General features: G+C 40.4%; 1 protein-coding gene across 2 annotated transcripts in view; it reads left to right on the forward strand.

The window, feature by feature from the left end:
- Positions 1 to 19917, forward strand: part of MICU1 (mitochondrial calcium uptake 1) — a 261029-nt gene that overhangs the window by 51453 nt on the left and 189659 nt on the right. For both annotated transcript variants that reach the window (XM_028826501.2, XM_015147414.3), the window contains exons 2-3: positions 8356 to 8517; positions 11883 to 12051. In XM_028826501.2, coding sequence (XP_028682334.1) covers positions 8357 to 8517; positions 11883 to 12051 — 330 coding nt within the window. In that variant the 5' untranslated portion in view covers position 8356. The remainder of the gene's footprint in view (positions 1 to 8355; positions 8518 to 11882; positions 12052 to 19917) is intronic.

Genomic DNA, 19917 nt, shown 5'->3' on the forward strand with positions numbered 1-19917 from the left:
CTTGCCCAGTAATGGCATCTCCACCAGTGAACTGACAACAATGGCTTTGGGCCTCTGGAATGAGTGAACTCTGTTTCTTTTTTTTTTTTTTTTTTTTTTTTTTTTGAGACGGAGTCTCACTGTGTCTCCCAGGCTGGAGTGCAGTGGCGTGATCTCAGCTCACTGCAAGCTCCGCCTCCCGGGTTCACGCCATTCTCCCGCCTCAGCCTCCCAAGTAGCTGAGACTACAGGCGCCCGCCACCACGCCCGGCTAGTTTTTTGTATTTTTAGTAGAGACGGGGTTTCACCATGTTAGCCAGGATAGTCTCGATCTCCTGACCTCGTGATCCACCCGCCTCGGCCTCCCAAAGTGCTGGGATTACAGGCTTGAGCCACCGCGCCCGGCCGTGAACTGTGTTTCTAAGCAGCTTAAGTGAATCTCTGCCTTTTTCCTTATAAAGCTGCCCTTTATCCTTTCCTCACTGGATACACTGGTGACTTGCCATCCCATGCATTCCAGATTATAATTCTCATTTCTTATTCCCAAATAAACTCAACATATTTGGGGATAATTTTCCTTAGTGTCTTTTTTTTAGACTCACATACTCTTGCTTGTGCCACACAAAAACCTATATAATGTCCAACAAATCATTATTATCATTATTATCTCATTATTTCCCATCTTTATTTTTTATTTTATTTTATTTTTTTTGAGACGGAGCTTTGCTTTCTTTGCCCAGGCTGGAGTGCAATGGTGCAATCTCAGCTCACTGCAACCTCCGCCTCCTGGGTTCAAGAGATTCTCCTGGCTCAGCCTCCCAAGTAGCTGGGATTACAGGCACGTGCTACCAAGTTTGTATTTTTAGTAGAGATGTTGGTCATGCTGGTCTTGAACTCTTGACCTCAGGTGATCCACCCACCTCAACCTCCCAAAGTACTGAGCTTACAGGCGTGAAAGCTTACAGCCACCACGCCTGGCTGACACTTTATTTAACTGAGTTCTCACTTTCATTGGTGGCCAGATTTTGGTAGATCTCAGATATGTTTCTTGGCCACAGAGTTAGCAGGTGCTGCTTTCAACAACAGTGTCGGGTAATAGTTAATAGTACAGGAGAGGTTTATTTAGGCCAGTACAAGGATTGGAAGCAGTCCTTCTCTAAATGTGCAGTTGTCAGGGGTCTGAAATATAAGGGGGTAAATCAAATATAAAAAAGGCAAGCAGAAATTTTAAGTCAGGATAAGGATGTGGTCTGGAATTGTAATCGTTTGCTAATTTGTGTAAGAATGTGCCAATACTCAAAATAAAAGGATATAAGCTTGAATTGCATAAGGTTTATCTCACTAGGGAAGCTTGCCATAATGCGCCTTGATTGTTGAGACGTTATTGGGCCTGAGCTCAGTGGTGGGGCTGTTAAGTGACAGTTCTTGGCTGAGGGGAATGCAACAACTGCCTTCTGGGCCTGCTTTTATTTTTACTTAAATGAAAAAGTTTCAATAAAATCCCTAGGGGAGCATTAAATTTTATTTGCCTAATTTAAATTTTACTTGTAAATAAAAATTAACCATGTGATTATATATTTTACAAAGTTTGGCATGTGCATATTACCTTATAGTCTTCCTTTAAACTTAAATGAAAATGCTTAATACGAAATACTGTACATTTGTTTGCATGGATAAATACATAAATGTTTCAAATGAAATAGCATATCATAAAAATCTCTCGTACATTATCTTACTTATTTCCCACTCCCACCAGCACCACTACTATTACTTTTTGTGAGCATGTTGTTACTTAATAAGTACATAAGCATTCTTATTTTCTCCTCTTTTTAGATGAAAGGTGGCATACTGTATATGGTATTCCACATGTTGCCTTAGATTTTTTTTTTTTTTGTAGTAATGGGGTTCTCACTGTGTTTCCCAGGCCGGTCTTGAACCCCTGGGCTCAAATGACCCTCCCATATTGGCCTTCCAAACTGCTGGGATTATAGGCATGAGCTACTGTGGCTGGCCTATTGCTTTTAAAAAGATAACACTATTAACTCTTTTCATGTTTTTACTCTTCTCTTTATTGCTACGTAGTATTGCTTTATACAGATTTATCATACTTTAACCAATTTCTCTTGGTGAACATTGGGGTAGTTCTTAGTGTTTTGCTATTATAAACTATGATGTAAGAATTCTGCACCATATACATGTGCATAATTTCACAAGTGTGCAAGTACATCAGTAGGTTATATTATTAGAAATGGAATTTCTAGGCCAGTATATGCAGATTATATGAGTAATTTTAATGCAAATTACCAAATTGCCCTCCATAAATTGTACAGATTTGCATGTTCATCAGTAGTGCCATTTTGCAACGTTGTCAACAAATGTGTTTTCAAACTTTTTGATTTTTGTCCGTTTGATGGGTGAAAAGAAGTATCTAAGTTTAATTTGCGTTATCTTATTATGAGTGAGATTATCTTTTCACAGTTTTCAGAACCATTTTTATTTCTTTTCCAACTGTCTTTTTGTATCTTTACCCAACTTTCTGTTGGTTTGTGAAGTAATATTTCAATAATATTTTATGATTATCATTTTTAATATTTACATTCCATTCCATTATGTTATTATGGCATTGTTTTTTTTTCCGTAGTTGGGCATTTGATCTACTTTTTGAGTGTGGCTGTTACATTTTTTCTGCTGAGAACAGTTATTAAACAGGTTTTTCTCATTAAGATTATTTATTTGGGAGTCAAAAATGCTAGGATCTGTTACAGGTTTTTGTACTAATTAGCTATGAGGAAACCACATAATTTGTCTGGGTCTGAGTTGGTAAAACTTGGAACTTTCAAAGTTTGAAATCCCCTAGAGCCACAGTATGTAGAAATGGATTGCCCAAATTAATAAATCTTGAATACTTAATATGATCTTAGTCTTTTCCCCTAAATGAAATTAATTAAATTTTGTTACAGTGTTTTCTACCAAAGATATGAGAGTGCTAAAGAAATAAAAGGAACCCTAAGCTCACCTAGGCAATTCTTTCATTTTACCAGTGGGTGAACTTTTTTCCCAAGGAGGAGGGATGAGCCTCTTTATTATACACAGCTAGCTGTTGAGTAGTACAGTTGAGACCAATCTTGGATCATTGGATTTCTACCATACTACTTAGTGTTTTTGTTTTTTGTTTTTTTGTTTTTTTTACCATACTACTTAGTGGTGGTGTTATTATTTTAATTTTTTTCTCCTTTTTATCTTCCATATCTCCTGTGCAGTTAGATATTAATACATGTTTGATACCGATGTCTTTATCTTTTTTTTTTTTTTTTAAGAGGCGGGGTTTTACCATGTTGCCCATGCTGGACTTAAACTCCTGGGCTCAAGCTGTCCTCCCACCTCAGCCTCTTAAGTAGCTGACATGTGCCACCATGCCCAGCTACAGGCGTGTGCCACCATGCCCAACTACATTTTGTTTTTCTTTGGAAAGTTTTTGTTTGATTCTGTTTTTTATTTCTACACTTACCATAATCTAGGCACTCAGCACCCAATACCTAGGTTATTAATGCCTTCTGGCTGTACTGGTCACTTTCCTGTCAGCTCTGTCTGCCTTTGCTTCTTTGCAGTTTATTCAATGCACTGCTGATAGCTAGATTGATATGCTTTAACCCATGTTTTTACCATGACCTCTTCCTATTAAAGAACTTGAGTGGCTTCCTATTTTACATATGCTCTAAATTTCAAAGGTTCTTCTCAAGTGATTGTGGCTTACTTAGTTGATCATATGTCTAGCGGTCCTCTGCATCTGATCAGATGTTGTAAATTTATCTTCCAGGCTTATATACTCCTTGGCTGTTAGAACTTTTGGTTTTTTTGAGGTAGGGTCTTACTCCGTCACCTAAGCTGGAGTGCAGTCGCAATCTCGGCTCACTGCAGCCTCCTTCTCCTGGGTTCAAGTGATTCTCTTGCCTCAGCCTCCTGAGTAGCCGGAATTACAGGCGCCTGCCACCATGCCCAGCTAATTTTTATATTTTTAGTAGAGACAGGGTTTCACCATGTTGGCCAGGCTGGTCTCGAACTCCTGGCCTCAAGTGATTTGCCCACCTTGGCCTCCCAAAGTGCTGGGATTACAGGTGTGAGCCACCGCACCCATCCTGTTCCAACTTTTGAATTGGCTATGTTATTTATTTTAAACATTGAAAACTTCCAAGTGTCTTTTCTTTCTGTTGTCAGTGATGAATAATGTTTCCTCCAGATATGCATGTTTTAGTTTAGTGCTCATTTTTGCTGTAGTGAAGAGCAATGCTATTTATGTGAATGTACATGTGGATTTGAGAAATGTTAATTTTAAAATGAACAACAACAACAAAAAAATCAGAAGTTGCCAGACAGGAAGAAAATATAATGGACAGCCTCTTGGGTGCTGGATTTTGCTAGAGTATGTGCAATAAAATGAGATGATTTCTGGGATTAGGGAAGGACGTAAGAATTGTGTTACTAAAGCTTAGGTCATGGAAAGTAGCAGAAAAGATGAACAGTTTTTCCATTTTGTCTATATGAGGGCAGGATTTAGGTCCAATTTTGAAGTTGGACCTAGATTGGATAAAGGGAGCTAGGAGCAAAGTTGACTTCAGAGACTATAGGTATAGGTCCCAGGAAAGAGTTAATAGTAACCAGCGCATTGATTTTAGGAGATGCCTGGGTAGTCTAACCTGACTTGAATCCAAATAATAGAAGACAGTTTTCTAAGTAAATTAGGAACTTTAGAGTATACTTAAATGTTAGGAGCAAGTACCTGTATAGTTTGTACACAGACATGTGAAAGTAAAATGGTTAGGTATTTAAGCACCAGTAATGTAACAAGTCCTGTGCTAGACTATGTGTTTACAACGTGAAAAAAAAAAATAATTTGGGCCTTAGGGCAAAGGGAGAAAAATTTATGCTATAGGAAGATATGTACAAAGTGCAAGGTAGTTTAAATTAGGAATCAGTGGGCTGGACATGGTGGCTCACACCTGTAATCCCAGCACTTTGGGAAGCCAAGGCGGGCAGATCGCTTGAGGTCAGGAGTTTGAGACCTGCCTGGCCAATATGGTAAAACCCCGTCTTTACTAAAAATACAAAATTAGCTGGGCATGGTAGCACACGTCTGTAATCCCAGCAACTTGGGAGGCTGAGGCAGGAGAATTGGTTGAACCCGGGAGGTGGAGGTTGCAGTGAGCCGAGATCATGCCACTGCACTCCAACCTTGGTGACAGAGCAAGACTCTGTCTCAAAACACACACACAAAAAGTTAGGAATTAGTGAACTGTGCTTTGAGAAAAATCAAAGGGGGCATGGATACTTTGTATAATTTGAATGAATTACCCCTACAAAAAAGTGGAACCATAAAGAAATGCCTCTTCCTCCATCAGCCCATCTGGTGTATTAAAACAGTGAGGTACTATATTGAGCCCTGAAGGTCGTAATCTAGAGGGAAAAATTTACATTAATTTACATTAATTCTCTGGATGGAGGTGCCTGAAATGATCCTGTGGTTTTGGGGGTGTCCCTTAACATTTCTCTGACTTAATCAAAATTTTACACCATTCTGAGGCTTAAGACTAAACAAAAGCTTTTGCTGACTAACCCAGTCTCAACTTAATCTTTTTTATTTGTAGTTTTCTGTCATATCTCTCATAATATTTTTATGCTTCAGGATATAATTTTAGGCTGGGTGTATTGGCTCACGCTTGTAATCTCAGCACTTTGGGAGACCAAGGCAGGTGGATCACCTGAGGTCAGGAGTCTGGGACCAGCCTGACCAACATGGTGAAACCCCATCTCTGTTAAAAATACAAAAATTAGCCAGGCATCATAGCGTGCGCCTGTAGTCCCAGCTACTCAAGAGGCTGAGACAGGAGAATTGCTTGAATCCAGGAGGCAGAGGTTGCAGTGAGCTGGGATCATGCCACCACACTCCAGCTTGGCAATAGAGCGAGACTCCATCTCAAAAAAAAATATATATATGATTTTAGAAATGTATTGTTTCAAAAGTGTTTTATATTTATCTTGTTTAATTAGAATGTAGATAGTTTTTAGCTTTCTGGGTCTCACATAGGGCTATATATACAATAAGAATTTAATAAATTTTTATTGAATAAGAACTTCCTAGCCGGGTGCAGTGGCTCATGTCTGTAATCCCGGCACTTTGGGAGGCCAAGGCGGGTGGATCACATGAGGTCAAGAGTTCGAGACCAGCCTGGCCAACATGGTGAAACCCTGTCTCTACTAAAAAAACAAAAATTAGCCAGGTGTGGTGTCACGTGCCTGTAATCCCAGCTACCCGGGAGGCTGAGACAGGAGCATTGCTTGAACCCGGGAGGTGGAGGTTGCAGTAAGCTGAGATTGCACCACTGCACTCCAGCCTGGGTGATAGAGCAAGACTCAGTCTCAAAAAAAGAAAAAAGAATAAGAACTTCCCAGTAATTCTCTTGGATGCTGAATTAGTTGGCTTTTGATGGGGCAACAAATGGCATGCAAATCTTTGTAGCTTACAGTAACACACATTTATTTCTCACCAGCATTCTGCAGGTCAGCTGTGCTCAGCTGGCTCAGCTGGGCTTGCCAGTGGTTTATTCCAGGCTGAAGTTTGTTCATTATGGATGCCAGTTTGAAGGATCAGTGTCTCTTTGGGACATGGTCTTCTCTCGATGGAGTGCAGGAACACAAGAAGACTAACAGCAGCACCTCTTAAAAGCACTTCATGGAACTGGTCCACATTCCATTGGTTAGAGCAAGACATATGGCAAGACATACACCAAAAACTTAAAGAGTAGGAAATTTATGACCTGGCATTACTATGCAGAAGGAGAAGAAAAAAGTAGGAAAGTAATTTTGCCTAAGGGATGGGGGATGGGAGAGTATTTATTGAACAGTAATATGCACTAATACGGATGTTTCTGATTTAAAACAAAATATTAAAATTTTTTTTTAAGTGAAGTTTTAAGTATAGAGAATCTGGTAGAGAGGAGGGCCTCCAAGGACCTGGGCGTGAGAAAGATTTAATAAAAACTTCAAAGCAGTATCAGCATTATAAGGTAGGGGACAGCAAAGTCTTCCCTCCTAGGTTGAAGTCTCCCCACCTAACTCCTGGGCGACATTGAAGTATGGAGTTAGTCCTCCCTAGGTTCAAATTCTAGATCCATCACTTCCTACCTATGTACTCTTGAGCAAGTTATATTTTAGATCTGTAAAATGTGGGTACCAGTTATCTTTTTTCATTTCAGCTCTAAACGCATCTTTCATTGTCCTGTTTGTGATACTGGAAGTTTTTCCTTTGCCAGTTACTGTTAAACTTTGTCAGTAGAGAGACTAGAAGGACCCTGGAGGAAGGGTGTTTCTTGCTGATTCTAGTGTGCCCTTTGTGGCTTGCTTCTATAGCATGCTGGAACTAGTGGGACATTCAATGGCACCCAACTCTTAAGGAGTTTTAGCAGCAACTCTCATATGCAATTTCCTAGTGAAACTGCCTCTCCATGGGTGACTTCCCCTGCCATTGCAAAGTTCAGCTTCCCAACAAATTCCACTGGCATGAGTTGTCCAGTGGATGACTTGTTCTGGCATCACAGAGAGTGATTTTCTAGTGCATTTTGCTGGCGTGGCACCTTAGTACGTTTCTCTGACGTACATAGCTGTGCCCTCTCCACACAGTCTGATCTCTGCCCTGTCAGTGAGAGTAGACCTTTTATAGACTGGTCATTTCTTGGTGCTCTGTGTCAGATCTCGAATAGTAACTGCTCCCTATATCTGCTATTTCTTTAACTTCTGAGTAGTAAATTTCCTGTTGTAACTAATAATTTTTTATTTTTTTGTTTATTTTATTTAATTATTTTTTGAGACAGCATCTTGCTCTGTTGATCATAGCTCACTGTCGCCTCAACATCCTGGGCTTAAGTAGTCCTCTCACCTCAGCCCCCTGAATAGCTGGGACTACAGGTGCATGTCACCATTCTTGGCTGATTTTTTTTGGTAGAGATGGGGTCCTACTATGTTGTCTAGGCCGTTCTTCAACTTCTGGGCTCAAACAATCCTCTCTCCTTGGCCTCCCAGAGTGCTAAGATTACAGGCATGAGCCACATACCTGACCTTAATAATGTTTTATATTAAAAGTTTCTTATTCAATTTATCATGTGGTTTCTGTCTTCTAATTGTACTTTGACTAATATATCAGGTTTATAAGTAGTACTTTCTCATAAGATTATTCTGAGGATTGAATGGGATAATATAAGCAATTTATTTAGAATAGTGCCTGTCATAGAGCAATTACTTTAGTGTTTATTAGAAATATTGGTAGGATCATCATCATCATAACTACCACTAGCTAAGAGTGACATTTCTACTTATTGTCCACAGGATGTTTCGTCTGAACTCACTTTCTGCTTTGGCAGAACTGGCTGTGGGTTCTCGATGGTACCATGGAGGATCACAGCCCATCCAGATCCGGCGAAGACTAATGATGGTGGCTTTCCTGGGAGCATCTGCAGTAACTGCAAGTACTGGTCTTTTGTGGAAGAGGTGAGTGTTATCCAACCATCTTGTTCTTGCATATACTTTTATTCTTCCAGTCATCTCTCTTGTCAGAAAGGAGTTGATTTCTGGCTTAACTCTGTATCAAAATTTCTTGCCCAGATCATTTGGTATTATGAATATTCATCTATGAAATAAGATGTTTCAAAGAATTCAACATGCCAAGGCAATACATAGGAAACACTGTGCTTCAAGGTCTGCCTGTCTCCTCTGCTAAACATTTTAAATAACGTGGTAGGGATAGCAATAGCAGCTTTAGAAAATGAATGGTTTCCGGCCAGGCGCAGTGACTCACGCCTGTAATCCTAGCACTTTGGGAGCCCAAGGTGGTCAGATCACTTGAGGTCAGGAGTTTGAGACCAGCTTGGCCAACATGGCAAAAACCCATCTCTACAAAAATACAAAAAATAGCCAGACACAGTGACGTGAGCCTATAGTCCCAGCAACTTGGGAGGCTGAGGCAGGAGAATTGTTTGAACCTGGGAGTCAGGTGGAGGTTGCAGTAAGCCAAGATTGTGCCACTGCATTCCAACCTGGGTGACAGAGCAAAACTGTCTCAGAAAAAAAGAAAAAAAAAAAAAGAAAATGAATGCTTTCTGAGACTTCACAACTTGGCGACCCTGTGAAATTAACTAAGGAACCTTGGTACTTTAGTGTCCCTGATAGTTTTTTTCACTAGTTATGGAAACTTCCTTGGAGAGAAGAGAAAATGTAGCGAGCCACGGTCTTCTCTTTCTTAAAATACATAGGTACTGTTTTTCTGATTCTGTCACTCTGTTTTTTATTTTTGTTTGTTTGTTTTTTGAGATGGAGTCTTGCTCTGTCGCCCAGGCTGGAGTGTAGTGGCACAATCTCAGCTTATTGCAACCTCTGCCTCTGGGTTCAAGCAATTCTCAGCCTCCCATGTAGCTGGGATTACAGGTGTGTACCACCATGCCTGGCTAAGTTTTTTTTTTTTTTTTTTTTGGTATTTTTAGTAGAGATGGGGTTTCACCATGTTGGTTAGGCTGATCTCGAACTCCTGGGGTCAAGTGACATGACCACCTCAGCTTCCTAAAGTGTTGGGATTACAGGCATGAGCCACCATGCCCAGCCTCTAGGGCTAATTTAGCCCTATTAATATAGGATGATCTTTCTGGGATGTTATTAAATGCCTTAGGTGTTCCGTGAGGTTCCTCTAGTCTGACTTGGTAGAGCTTGATTGTTTTCTCTTGTGAACTCTGGAAATTGACTGGCCTGTGGCTCCTTGGCAATTATTTTGTGTAGTTTCATCCTAAAGAATGCACTGCTTAGTGTTGACTCAATACTCAAGAGTGTTCCATATACATTTTTAGAGCTCTTTCTCTGTGTGACTTTTTCCTCTTGAGTCCTCTGCCTCACCAATTCCAGGCACCTCAGGTTTTCTAAACTTTGATCTCTGTCACCTTAATTTAGCAAGATCACTATATTTGGCTTGGGATCCTCTTTGTGGTCTAGAAAATGTTTCCAGACAGAAATTCTGGGCAATTATAGGCCTCCATTTTTCTTTTTCTTTTTCTTTCCCTTTTTTTTTTTTTTTTTGTGAGATGGAGTTTCACTCTGTCACCTAGGTTGGAGCGCATTGGTGCAATCTTGGCTCACTACAACCTCTGCCCCCCAGGTTCAAGAGATTCTCTTGCCCCAGCTTCTCGACCAGCTGGGACCAGGCAAGCACCACCAAACCCGGTTAACTTTTGTATTTTTAGTAGAGATGCGGTTTTACCATGTTGGCCAGGCAGGTCTCGAACTCCTGACCTCAAGTGATCCACGCACCTCGGCCTCCCAAAGTGCTGGGATTACAGGTGTGAGCCACTGCTCCTGGCCAGGCCTCCATTTTCTTAGAGAATTGCATACTGTGCAGTGTCTGAAAGCAATCATTTGATATATTTTGTTCAATTTTCTGTATTTTTGCCCTGGTGGAAAGTCAAATCTATTACAGTTTGCTCCATTATGGCTGTAAGCAAAAGTCTTCTTTTTGTACATCATTGTATTTCATCAATTCTGTAATATTTAATTAATTTTAGTATTATATCATTACAGCAGTGGCTTCAACTACCAGAAATACTTGTATTATTTTTTAAAAAAGAAATACTTGTATTATTTTGAGCCCCTATTTCTTCTTTATTTTTTATTTATTTATTTTTTTTGAGACGGAGTCTCGCCCTGTCGCCCAGGCTGGAGTGCAGTGGCCGGATCTCAGCTCACTGCAAGCTCCGCCTCCCAGGTTTACGCCATTCTCCTGCCTCAGCCTCCCGAGTAGCTGGGACTACAGGCGCCCGCCACCTCGCCCGGCTAGTGTTTTGTATTTTTTTTTAGTAGAGGCGGGGTTTCACCGGGTTAGCCAGGATGGTCTCGATCTCCTGACCTCGTGATCTGCCCATCTCGGCCTCCCAAAGTGCTGGGATTACAGGCTTGAGCCACCGCGCCTGGCCTCTTCTTTATTTATGTTCCTTTTTATTGTAGTGAAAGAAGCATTTTTTTTAACCATTTTTTTTCTAAAGACCTTGATATTCCACCCTTTCAGTTACAGTTGGGACAAGGGGAGGATGAGAATGGGAAGAGTTGGAGTGAGATGAAGAACGAGGAGGGGCTCTATGGCTGAAAGTCTAGTCCATTTAGTTGTTGTGCTGGAAGGGCTCATTGTCTCTGGTTTCAGTGAGAAGATGTGTGGATGAGGGCTTCTGTCACATGTCTTCACCGTTTTAAAATATGCAATTCAGTAGTTTAAAGTGTATTCACATCATTGTGAAACAGATCTCCAGAATGTTTTCATCTTGCAAAACTGAAACTCTACTCTTTCAAGAGCAACTTCCTTGCTTCCCCTTCCCTCAGCCCATGGTAACCCCCATTCTACTTTCTGTTGCTGTAAATTTAAATATTCCAGGTAACTCATGTAAGTGAAGTCATACAATATTTGTGGTTTTGTGACTGGTTTATTTCACTTAGCATAATGCCCTCAAGATTCATCCATGTTGTAGCTTGTGAGAGGATTTCTTTCCCTTTTAAGGCTGAAAAATATTCCATTATATGTATATACCACATTTCGTTTATTCATCTGCCAATGGACTTACGAGTTGTTTCCACCTTTCAACTATTGTGCATAGTGCTGCTGTGAACATGGATGTGCAGATATTTCTTTGAGACCCTTTCATTTCTTTGGGATATATACCCAGAGATCATGTGGAAGTTCTATTTAATATTTTTTGAGGAACTTCTTCATGTAGAATATTTGACAAGTTTCGTTGCTGTTGCTCTGCTAAGCTGTATCTGTTTGCTTATTTGGCTAATATGATGGACATTCAGTATTAATCCAGATTTCTTTTTTGCATATCCAGGGCCCATGCAGAATCTCCACCATGTGTAGACAACCTAAAAAGTGACATTGGTGATAAAGGGAAGAATAAAGATGAAGGGGATGTTTGTAACCATGAAAAAAAGACTGCAGATCTTGCGCCTCATCCAGAAGAGAAAAAGAAGAAACGTTCTGGATTCAGAGACAGAAAAGTATGAAGCATAGTCTTACAAGTTGATCAGAAGTATATCCTAAAGTAGAATAACGCAGTTCAATCTTTTTAATCATATGTTTCAGATGGTTAATGTTCACTTTCAAGTTAACACTTCTTTGCTATTTTCCATCATGTTCTAAGCCAAAAGTACTCTTGGAATGTGAAGTTAAAGGAGGTAGTTAAAAGGGTCTAGGACCAATAACCGCAATTAGCATATTTTTTCTTAGTTCTTTCAGTTCAGCAGCCTAAGGTGATTCTTTGTTTCTGGATCTTCCTGATGCTAAGTGTTATATACGTTAAGTTGAGTCTTTGTGGTATTTCTGATACCAAGTTGTAGAGAGAGAATAAAATCTCTTTGGAAATATAACTTCTAGAAGACCAAGTAACTTTGAGGACAGCACAAACTTCAAATGACTATCAAGATTTTATGTAATTAGACCCTGCGCGGTGGCTCATACCTATAATCCCAGCACTCTGGGAGGGAGAGGCGGGCAGATCACCTGAGGTCAGAAGTTCAAGACCAACCTGGCCAATGTAATGAAACCCTGTCTCTACCGAAAATACAAAAAGTAGCCTGGCATGGTGGCATGCACCTGTAGTCCTAGCTACTCAGGAGGCTGAGGCAGGAGAATTGCTTGAACCTGGGAGGTGGAGGTTGCAGTGAGCTGAGATTGTGCCACTGCACTTCAGCCTGGGTGGCAAAGCAAGACTCAGTCGCAAAAAAAAAAAAAAAAAAAAAAAAAAAAAAAAAAATTTATGTAATGAACACAACCTGCTGTTATATATATATAGCTTTGCCTCAGTGAAGTTTCAGTTCCACTACAGCAGTTCCTATGATATCAGGTATTTGATTTCCTCTAACATGAGTGATGAACAATGAAAAGGATAGATTTCTTAGACATTTTGTATGTCAAGGTTAAAATTCAGGGAATTGCCTTCCATTGCTAAACTATAGCTAATAATGCAACAAGATAATTTGAGTTATTTCTGTATTTTGTGTGTGTGTGGTTTGTGTATTTGCAAGAAGAGTTCTTCTTTGTAAAATCTGGATCTTCTGTCTGGTTTCATCTGTTAGAGGAAGTTATTTTTTTATTTTTGGAGACAGAGTCTCCCTCTGTTGCCCAGACTAGAGTGCAGTGGCACAATCTTGGCTCACTGTAACCTCTGCCTCCTGGGTTCAAGCAATTCTCCTGCCTCAGCCTCCCAATAGCTGGGATTACAGGCGTGTACCACCATGCCCAGCTAATTTTTGTGTTTTTAGTAGAGATGGAGTTTCACCATGTTGGCTAGGCTGGCCTTGAACTCCTGACTTCAGGTGATCCACCTGCCTCGGCCTCCCACAGTGCTGGGTTTATAGGCATGAGCCACCGTGCCCAGCCTAGATGAAAGTATTAAATGTGTTTTCTCTATACCCAAATTCATGTCTGATTGAGGTGAATTTGAACAAAAGTTATGCATCACAAGTCAATTATCAAGTTTTATCAATGATCCTTGTTTTTCTGGCAGGATACATTTATTTACTCTTTTGCCCTGAGTGAATTCAAAGAAAGCACAACTTGACTCTGTGCCAGTAGTTTCATCTACAGGCCAGTCACACTTTCCATTTTGCAAAATACAGCTAAAATGTCCCAAATAAACATTTATTTTGAACCTACTTCCATTTTCTACTCCTACTGTCCACTCAGCAGATGAGCATGTCTCATACTTCATAGAAAAAATGAAAAACTATCAGTGTGATTTACTCAAATTCCAACCCTTATAGTTACAAAACCTATCTAATCTGTATTTGAAGTAATTCTTATTTCTTTCACTAACGTTTCAGAGGAAGAGCTGTCTTTTCCCTGTTCAAGGATAATTGTTTTAATGTCTTTCTGTATCTCTAATAATCTATTTCATCACTTATTCTGTCTTCATTCTGTTTTTTCAGTCATTCTTTGAATATTCATTCCTTTACATGATCTATATAGATATGTTAAGAGTTTCTCTATTTATAATTTAAGAAATAATAAACCACATTTTTATGCCATAAGTTTTGTTTTTTGTTTGTTTGTTTGTTTTGAGATGGAGTCTTGGTCTGTTGGCCCAGGCTGGAGTGTAGTGGTGTGATCTAGGCTCACTGCAACCTCTGCCTCCCGGATTCAAATGATTCTGATGCCTCAGCCTCCTGAGTAGCTGGGATTACAGATGCCCACCACCATGTCTGGCTAACTTTTGCATTTTCAATAGAAATGGGGTTTCACCACGTTAGCCAGGCTGATCTCAAACTCCTGAGCTCAGGTGATCTGCCCACCTTGGCCTCCCAAAGTGCTGGGATTATAGGCATGAGCCACTGTGCCTGGCTTATGTCATAAGTTTATTAAAAACTTATCTATTATCCTATGTAAATTCAAGGGTTTGTTTTATTTTTCAGAGATTGCACCTCTTAAAATGCTCTTCATATCTGTTTCATGGATGAATTAAAACATCCTTGTTTCTTAAACAGTTGGTGTCTTGCTATAAATAAATGTGCATAAAATCCAGATCCAGAGTACAAAGTCATTATAATTAGTAACCACCACTTATTTTCTACTGAAAATAGCATGTTCTTCCCTGAGCCCTCTTTATAGTGCCTGGTGCCTCCTGTGGACCGCAGAGGTTGTGAACCTCTGGATGCCCTGTTCCAGCGTGGTGCTATTGGAAGTTCAGTGAGAGGTGCATAGACCGAAGGCAAGAGAGATGGCAGCACCACACCAAGTCCTCCTTAAACTGCGTTTTTTAATCCCTTTTTTCTTCTCCATTTTGATCATGTATTTTTCTCTTGCTACTTTCCCATTCATTTTTTTCCCTCTGGTCTGGTCCTGTGATGTCTACATCAGTGGTCCCCAATGTTTTTGGCACCAGGGACTGGTTTTGTGGAAGATAATTTTCCTGCAGACCAGAGTGGGAGGGGATGGTTTGAGGAGAAACTGTTCCACTGCAGATCATCAGGCATTAGATTCTCATAACGCACACAACCTAGATCTCTTGCATGTGCAGTTCACAGTCGGGTTCGTGCTCCTATGAGAATCTAATGTTGCCGCTGATCTGACAGGAGGCAGAGCTTAGTCAGTCATGTTCCACTGCTGCTCACCTCCTGCTATGCAGCCTGGTTCCTAATAAGCCCCGGACCAGTACCAGTCCTCGGCCCGGGGCTGGGAACCCCTGCTCTATATGTTGTCCTTCACATTCTCACTTTTCTTTTTCTTTTAACTTTTTTCTTTTTAAAACGTTTATTTTAAAAAAAATTTATTCATTGTGAAGACGAGGTCTCACTATGTTGCCCTTGCTGGTTTCAAACTTCTGAGCTCAAGTGATCCTCCCACCTTGGCCTCCCAAAGTGCTAGGACTACAGGCATGAGCCACTGTGCCCAGCCCTCTCATTTTTCATTTATACTTTTGTTCTTTTATGTTCTCTTAATTTTTATGTAATATTTCAAATATTCAGAGAAAAAAGAGAATAATGTTTTTTATATTTATAAAATTATAGTCTATAGTTTATAAAATTACATAAGTTTTATAATTTTATAAACAACCAACACTCACTTTTGTCAAGTTTTAATATTGTATTTCTTCAGATTGTTTTTTAAAAAATAAATGAGTATTTAAAAATACATTGCTTTTATACTCCCCTTCAGTCCCTTTCCTCCCCCATCATCTTCCATCTTCTTCAGAGGTAAACTGGTATCCTAAATTTGCTTTTTTGTTTTTTGTGGGTTTTTTATTTTATTTTTTGGAGAGAGGGTCTTGGTCTCTCACATAGGCTGGAGTGCAGTGGTGCAATCATAGCTCACTGCAGCCTCGCACTCATGGGTTTAAGTAATATTGCTGCCTCGGCCTCTGCAATAGAGAGGACTAGAGGTGTGTGCCACCATGCCCAGCTCATTTGAAAAAATAAAATTTGTAGAGTCAGAGTCTTGCTCTGTCACCCAGGCTGGAATGCAATGGCACGATGAAAGCTCACTGCAGCCTCGAACTTCTGGGCTCAGGTAATTATCCTGCCTCAGCCCTATTAGCCAGAACTACAGGCATGCATCTCCATAAGCAGCTAATTTTTTTAAATTTTTTTTATAGAATGGGGACTTGCCCAGGCTAGTCTCAAACTCCTGGCTTTAAGAGATCATCCCGCTGCTGCCCCTTTTTGTTTTCATTTGTTTGTTTTGCTTAATTTTTCCTATTTAGTGTTTCAGTGGCTGCTTTCTCTCACCTGCTAGGTTTTTTTGTTCAGAAGTAGACCTTATATTTATAGCCTGTGCTTCATTGTATTGAAGATCCAGACACTGAGCCCAACAACCGTTTGGCAAAGGTTCTGGGGCAAAGCTGTGGAAAATGCTCTAAATGAGCATTTTCTCTAGGTAGCAGCTTACTAAAACTTCACCCTCCTTTCGTGGTCAAGAGAAGCCCTGCATAGCTTCTTCTGGTTTTATTCAATGAATTTAGCTCTGGGTTCATGCCTCCTTTTCTGCACACTTACTGCCCTTAATTGCTTTGCCTGTTTTCAGCCTGAAGTCCAGAAGCCTACAACTTCATTTCTTCCTACCATAGTATGTTTCTATGTAGTCTCTGATCCACAGAGATGGTGTCTTGTTTTGAATTGGTTATACCTTTGAAATTTTTCTCATCTTTAAGTTTACCAATGATTTTTATATTTTTAGAGCACAGGCTCAAAAACCAGAATTTTTTTTTTTTTTTTTTTTTTTTTGAGACGGAGTCTTGCTCTGTTGCCCGGGCTGGAGTGCAGTGGCCGGATCTCTGCAAGCTCCGCCTCCCGGGTTCACGCCATTCTCCTGCCTCAGCCTCCAGAGTAGCTGGGACTACAGGCGCCCGCCACCACGCTCGGCTAGTTTTTTGTATCTTTTAGTAGAGACGGGGTTTCATCGTGTTAGCCAGGATGGTCTCGATCTCCTGACCTCGTGATCCGCCCGTCTCGGCCTCCCAAAGTGCTAAGATTACAGGCTTGAGCCACCGCGCCCGGCCAAAAACCAGAAAATTCTAAGTGTATTGAAATCCCACCGTCGTTTCTGTACTTTTCATATATAAAATTGTTCTTTGAATTGTGAGATCCGTTTACAGAAACTGTTGCTGCTTTTTAGACTCTTGCTCAGTAAAGATCTGGTTTATTATTTTTATATTTCTGATAGCTTTGCTGGCATTGTTTTTTCTGAGCTATTTGTTTGATTGAGACTATGTTTAGTGGCATCTGTATTTTAAAAGGCCAAATTATTTAGTTCAGTTTGTTGTAATTTTAAAGTGATAGGAAAATATGAATATTAAAAGATGTAAAATGTGCTATATATGCCAAACAAAATGCTAAAGAAAGTAGGCTGCTGCTGGACACTCAACTCAGTTTACAAACAACAGAATGAATAGAAAAATGGAAGGAAACTATTGAGCATTTTCTATGTGCCATAGTATATATTTATATGCATGCATCTATATATGTATGTATATATATTTGTGTGAGTATACATGTAGACATACACTTATATACACATATATAGTTTATTGTGTGGAGAAATTTAGTAGCTTGTCTAAAATCATACAACTAGTTACTCATAGAGGCAGGCATAAAATTATAAAATTTATGTCTGTCTAATGTCAAAACTCTTGCTCCTTATTCTGCATTCTTTTAACATTATGTCTTCTGGTCACAGAACTTTGTTCATGGTTTAACCTTGGTCAGTTATTGTCATGGCATTTCAGTGATCTTAGGATTTCTAAATGTGATCTTGAGCCTTGATTTTTCACTGTATCCACTGTGGTGGAGATTGCTGGTTGTCCACTGAATGGGAGTAATTTGAACCACGTCTAAGCCTGACTCCTGAGTGATGTGAGCCACTACTAGGCCTGGCTCCTAAAGCCCCCACAGGGTTTTTCAATGCACTTTCCCCTTTTCCTGAGAGCTGGAATGGTGATGAGCTGAACTGACCTTGGAAGCCATATGTTGGCTGCCTTGAGCTTGAGTACATGAAGGAACTTATCAATTCCTGCCAACCAGGAATGTGCACTGTGGGTTGTATCTTAGGGAGAAAGACAATTTCATTTTATTGGAGATATTGTATTTTGAGGTGTATTTGTAGTAGCATTTTAACCTACCCTAACTAATATGCTTGTTTTAAAAGAAAGGCCAAGAATCAAGGCCATAGAGATTTTTCTTTCTTTCTTTTTTTTTTTTAGTTGGAGTCTTGCTCTGTCATCCAGGCTGGAGTGCAGTGGCGTGATCTCTGCTCACTGCATCCTCCACCTCCTGGGTTCAAGTGATTTTCCCTGCCTCAGCCTCCCAAATAGGTAGAATTACAGACACCTGCCACCATGCCTAGCTAATTTTTATATTTTTAGTAGAGACTGAGTTTTGCCATGTTGGCCAGGCTGGTCTCAAACTCCTGATTTCAGGTGATCCACCTGCCTTGCCTCCCAAAGTGCTGGGATTACAGGCACGAGCCACCATTGACCCAGCCAGATTTTTTCAACATGGGCAAAATATGTTGGAGAAGAAATTTTTACAGACATGCTTTTATCATCAATAAGATACAACAAATGAAAAAATATGTTCTTTAGTAATTTGGGGACTTATTTTGACCGACAGTTAAGAACGTTAATAAGGGGCTGGGTATGGTGGCTCACGCCTGTAATCCCAGCACTATGGGAGGCCGAGGTGGGTGGATCACCTAAGCTCAGGAGTTTGAGACCAGCCTGACCAACCTGGTGAAATCCCATCTCTACTAAAAATACAGAATTAGCCGGGCATGGTAGCACATGCCTGTAATCCCAGCAACTTGGGTGGCTGAGGCATGAGAATCACTTGAACCTGGGAGGTGGAGGTTGCAGTGAGCTGAGATCGTACCATTACACTCCAGCCTGGGCAACAAGAGTGAAACTCGATCTCAAAAGAAAAAAAAAAAAAGAATGTTAATATTGGAACTTATGTATATTATTACTATTACTGCCAAAAATTACTTTATTAATTTACTTTATGAGACTAGTGTCATAGAACTTGGAATTGCATAGAACCTTAAGAGGTCATCCTATGACAGATGTTCATTATTATGGGTGGCCAAAAATTGACTAGCAAAAGAGAGGGAGTCTCGAAAATGGAGGACAACTGTTAAGTTACAGATTAAGTTATGTCACCTCTTGAGAGAAAGTGTGCCGGCCACGTGATATATTTACAACACCTTCCTGCCTGCTACCTTTTCCAGGTGTGGCCTCAGTCTCCATCCCATGCCTATGCATTATTTCTGAAATCAGGGCCCACAGGGATTTACTGTTACTTGCATTAACTTGGGCTCAAGACATTATATCCATGGTTTTCCTTGGGCATTCTACCAAAATTAAGCCATAAAACTGGTATCAGGACCAAGGGAAAATATGTCCCTTTTTTTTTTTTTTGAGACGGAGTCTTGCTCTGTCACCCAGGCTGGAGTGCAGTGGCGCGATCTCCACTGACTGCAAGCTCCACCTCCTGGGTTCACACCATTCTCCTGCCTCAGCTTCCCGAGTAACTGGGACTACAGGCGCCCGCCACCTCACCCGGCTAGTTTTTTGTATTTTTTAGTAGAGACGGGGTTTCACCGTGTTAGCCAGGACGGTCTTGATCTCCTGACCTCGTGATCCACCCGCCTCGGCCTCCCAAAGTGCTGGGATTACAGGCTTGAGCCACCACGCCCAGCCAATATGTCCCTTTTAACAATAGAAAGAGCCCATTCTTCCCTTATCCTCTCCTCTTATTTAATTTGTAAGCCAACTGAAACAGACAATTAAATATAGGCCTTTGAAACAGAGGCCTGTGGTGGTGATATGGACTACCGTGCAAGTAGAGGCATCAATTGCTCATCTCATCTAATCTTCC

This window comes from Macaca mulatta, chromosome 9, assembly GCF_049350105.2.
Source record: "Macaca mulatta isolate MMU2019108-1 chromosome 9, T2T-MMU8v2.0, whole genome shotgun sequence".
Taxonomy (NCBI): Eukaryota; Metazoa; Chordata; class Mammalia; order Primates; family Cercopithecidae; genus Macaca; species Macaca mulatta.